Source organism: Octopus bimaculoides, chromosome 5 (assembly GCF_001194135.2).
Source record: "Octopus bimaculoides isolate UCB-OBI-ISO-001 chromosome 5, ASM119413v2, whole genome shotgun sequence".
Lineage (NCBI taxonomy): Eukaryota > Metazoa > Mollusca > Cephalopoda > Octopoda > Octopodidae > Octopus > Octopus bimaculoides.
In genome coordinates this window covers 52942653-52947585 of record NC_068985.1, presented here as the reverse complement: position 1 = coordinate 52947585, position 4933 = coordinate 52942653, and the positions used below count along the sequence as shown (strand labels likewise).

General features: G+C 35.1%; 1 protein-coding gene across 1 annotated transcript in view; it reads right to left on the bottom strand.

Moving 5' to 3' along the window:
- LOC106883855 (scavenger receptor cysteine-rich type 1 protein M130) overlaps positions 1-4933 on the bottom strand; it is a 105302-nt gene that overhangs the window by 66656 nt on the left and 33713 nt on the right. Inside the window, exons 4-6 of the mRNA XM_014934994.2 lie at positions 4401-4492; positions 2980-3140; positions 489-564 (exon numbers count right to left, since the gene is read on the bottom strand). Coding sequence (XP_014790480.2) covers positions 489-564; positions 2980-3140; positions 4401-4492 — 329 coding nt within the window. The remainder of the gene's footprint in view (positions 1-488; positions 565-2979; positions 3141-4400; positions 4493-4933) is intronic.

Genomic DNA, 4933 nt, shown 5'->3' with positions numbered 1-4933 from the left:
ATATATTAGTTATAGTATTCAATGTGAAGGCGCGTGGCTTAGTGATTAGGGTATTCGGCTCACGATCGTCAGGCCGTGAGTTTAATTCCCGGTGATGCGTTGTATCCTTGAGTAAGTGACAATCCTTGAGTAAGACACTATTTCATGTTGCTCCAGTCCACTCAGCTGGCAAAAATGAATAGTACCTGTATGTACAAATAGAGCATCATCCCTATAGAGACCATCTTCAAATTCTGGGAGTTCTTCATGGAGTAGGTGTAGGAAATAAATCCCGACTATGTCTGTGACTTCGGCTGAATCTTGCGCGCCCATTGGTATATTAAAGCAATCTGGTATGTCCTTTCTAGTCCAAAAGTTTCCTTAGTGATGAATTATGATCTCCCTCACCTCAAGTATAATTCTTATTTCCTTCATTGATAAGTTAGTCCTATTCTTTGCAAAAATAAGAGCCTTGTTAAGTAGAATAGGACTAATCGACTGATAATAACTATCAATGCCAAACTGGATGAATTTTGATTTCTTCTTGTCACTTAAGCATTGAAACCATTCAATAGCTTCCTCACACTGATGAGAATGACAATGCATAAATTTAATTATAATTACTATGATTATAATTTTTTTCTTACATATTTGTATTGTATTTTGAAACGTGCGTATGTATTGAATCCAATTTGGTATTAAATCTAATTTTGATTCAACAACTTTTTCTCCTCCATTTTTTATACTTGTTTATGGTATATTTATAATTATAACCATATTTTCTAACTATGCATATATATATATATATATATACACGTATATATAATATATATATGAGTGTGTGTGTGTGCATCTATGTATGTATATATGTTTATATATATACATACATATATAATATGTATATATATACACACATATATATAATAATATTTAGCTTAACTGATGAGGCAACGGAAATTGGCGAAACTGACGTCAGTATTAAGAATTTTCGATCGGCATTTTTCGGACAATTAAGGTTCCTGTTAGTATATATGTTTTCCTTCATTTGCATTAACTACAGCATTAGAGCAATTTAGCTCTTATTTCTAGCAGTGTCGGTGTTTCCTAACATCCTTGTCACATTTAGGGCCAATTATCATTCTCCTTTATGGTGAAACATCGCAAACTGCTGTTTATATATATATGCATGTATCATCGACATATCTGCAGCATCCACAGAGTTGTTTGACTAAACTCATCTTTTTTCTTTTGTCATGGATCATTCAAGGTTTTAACTCGTATTAGTTCAAATCTATTAGCAATTTCCTAACTCCATCCTCCAGAGTATTAAATTAAGTCCGTCCATCAGTGTATTAAAGTAACAATAGATTACCTTAACAAGCACCCAAACTATAGGCTACCGGTTTTAGACGCGGAACCCTGGCTGGAAACCAAGAACAGTAAGGGCCAGATCCTTCACTCCCATTATGACAAATCTATGGCCTCTAAATACTTGGTCCACAAGAACGCAGCTATTGCGGACAACGCCAAGTTAAATATTCTAATAGCAGACTTAGTGAGAGCGATGAGGAATGTGTCCCGTATGAGGGATTCTATAGAACTGGAATGACATATACAGCACTTTATCTACCGCATGCAGTTCTCTCGCTACAACCAAAGGGACAGGATTAGAGTGTACAAAGGATCCAGGACTAAGTACAGAACCATCATAGAGAGTGATGCAAAGGGGATCTTTCTGTTATACAGGAGCAAATCCTGGAACAGCACAGGAAGGACAAGAAAAAAGGTAGATAAGGCCAATTCATGGTATGACAACTAAAAAATATCAGTGTCATGTTCGTTGATGCTATCCTTGGAGGCGAACTCGCATACCATTTTAGAAAAGCATTAGATAAGGCTAGTCTAGGGATTAAAGTAGTCGAAAGACCTGGACGCCACCCTAAAATCCCTAATCTGTAAAACTTATTCCTTAGGTAGGTCCCCATGTACGGAGAACAATTGCATAACATACAGGATGAAGCCAAAGGTTAACTGCAAGGTTAGGAATATAGAGTATAGCTTACGGTGTACTGAGAGACGGTACAGAAACAAGAGAGCTGCTTACATTGGAGAGCTAGCACACAGCATAGGGAAGCGGGAGCTCAAATAAAAGAAAGGCTCGTTAATGTTCTACCAACATGATCGTTATTTGTGTTTTTTCGTAATTTGTTCTGATGGAACCCATTCCCGAGGAAGTGCCAAACGTCAGACATCCAATGGGTCAGTCGCTGGATAGGTTTGAGCACAGAAATGTTGACATCGGATGGTAAATAATTAAATAAATAGAATAAAAATCAGTCGCGTTGGAAGTCTCTATCTTTTTTGAAATATACAAATTTGAAACCTTGGATATATATATATATGTGCTACACGTGTATAAGGGATGACCACTAGGTGGACATCCAATATGCTAGATAGAGGTCATCAACGACCCAACCACAAATAAAAATAATGTTCTCTAGATAAATTTCGCAAAAACACCAGAACAGGACAAAATGAGAAATATACATAAAGAATTATCTATGGACTGCAGTTTCGAACATTTGAACATGTATATATAAAGATAAAACTTACTTGGAAAAGGATGCGTGGCGTTCGATCATATAATAATATAAATAATATATAAATATATGCATATATCCATATATACATGTACATACCTACATCTATATGTATAGATACATGCATATATGAGTACAGGGTGTCATAAAAAGTTAAACACAATGAGAAACGAAAACATAGAAAAACGAACATTTTCCGAACAACGAAAAAAAACAAACAGGGATGCATACATACACACACACACAAGAACATATATGCGCCCTTGTTTACACTATTTGCGTCCTACTTTTAATATTCTTATAAGTATTTATTGGGAATTAGTAAACATGAAGAGATATATTTCATAGACTATGGAATTAAAGCATATGAAAATATTATTATGGTAAAAAGTATTATTACCTTCTTCGCAATCAACACCTGCAACTGATGCCTGATTCCTTGTAATTTTTTGCCATTTGCCAAGACACAGCGTAATATTATTCTCGCTTCCTGTGCATTGTATGTCGCCATGGAAAAAGTAGGTGGTGCCAACTCGTGGATTTCTATATGTTTTTCCCGATCTAAGATAAATGAAAAAATATAAAATTTTATATATCTATAATTTATTTATTCTTTTATTGGTTTCAGTTACTGGACAGGGGTGATTCTGGAGTATCGCATATTTCGGTACAATTATGTTTTTACAGTTTGGTGCTTACTATGTCAACCATTTTTGACGAACTATTAAGTTACTCGGACGTAAATAGATTAGCATAGGCTGTGTTGGGATTCAAGCACAACGTAAATAGACCTTTTTCTCCAACTATTATTGATAGCTTTTTCACTTCGAGTTCAACCGCCAAAACCGTTCTCCCGAGGTTTATAATTCTTTATGGCATCAACAATATATATCATAATAAGAGGACGCTAGCCTTTTACCAGTCGATGTTAAGCATGTAAATATACATATTAGCTATAATTTTGGTCAGAACATAGATGATAAATTATTCAACTATAGTACGTTTTTTTCGGATGTTAACCTAATACGTTTTTGGAGCAGATATCTAGGTATGTGTGGTTGTGATAATTTCGAATTCTGTTATAATGAAGTGAGACATTTTTATACATGCTAGTTAGATATTATTGGTTTCAAGCTTTGGAACATAGCTAGCAATTTCGGGAAGCCTCAGTGCTCAACTGGTAATTATTTTATTGACCCCGAAAGGATGAAAGGCAATATCGATGTCGGAGGCATTTGAACTCAGAACGTAAAGACAGACGAAATGACCTTAAACATTTTGGCCGCTGTACTAACGATTGTGACTGTTCGCTGCTTTAAATTTAGATATTAAGAATGAGGATCTGAGAAGGATTAAAATGTGTACAACGTATAGGGAAACATTTAGGATTAGTAGGTATAGATTAAAAGTAGTTATTTTAAAATCAATTGGCGATTTTATAGTCAAGTCTCAAATATGATAGAATAACAAGTTTGTCGTTGAAACGTGTTATAAGGATGAACGGCTTCACAGGAAGTAAACCAGATTTAAGTAAACCTGAGTTACATGAGAAGAACGTTGTAGTATCTGCAGATAAAACGTCGGGAAATTTTGTTATTAATTGTAAAATATATTATGTAATGTACGAGCTAGGAGTAGGTGGTGATTTTGGCTTCAAAAGTAATAGTGCATATAGTATAGTGTCGGTGGAAACGTTGTGTAAGAATAAAAAATCGAAGAATAAAAAAATATGGTTATCCTAAAACGTTTTTTGATTCTTAAATTACACAACATGCCATATAAAAGTAGATTTATTACGGGTTTTTGAAAATGTACAAATACCTTTATCTATCAAGTTATAATTGTGGTTAGGTCGTACTTTATGAGATACTGCGAATTCTGGAGTATGAATTCCAGTAACGAATTTTTCTATCCTGAAAATCACATTACTTTTATTTTAAAGTGAAAGATGTCCGAACGTGTATATAAAATGGACGTGTGTCTGTGTGTGTGTGTGTGTGTGTGTGTGTGTGTGAGAGAGAGAGAGAGAGAGCGAGAGAGTGCTACTTACACATAAATGAGAACTCGCACATTCACCCACTGACTCTCTCTGTCTCTCTCTCACACACACCTGCACACGTACATACAAAAAAGATGTACGTATATGTATTGATGTATGTACGTATACATGACAACACACCCCTTCACTCACTCTCTTTTTATCTCTCTCTGTTTTTTTCTATCTCGTTTTTTCTCTCTCTCCTTTTTCTCTCTCTCTATCTCTCTCTTTCTTTTTCTCTCTCTCTTCCTCTCACTCCCTTTCTCTCTTTCTCTCTCTCTCTCTCTCTCTCTCTCTCTCTCTCTCACACACACAC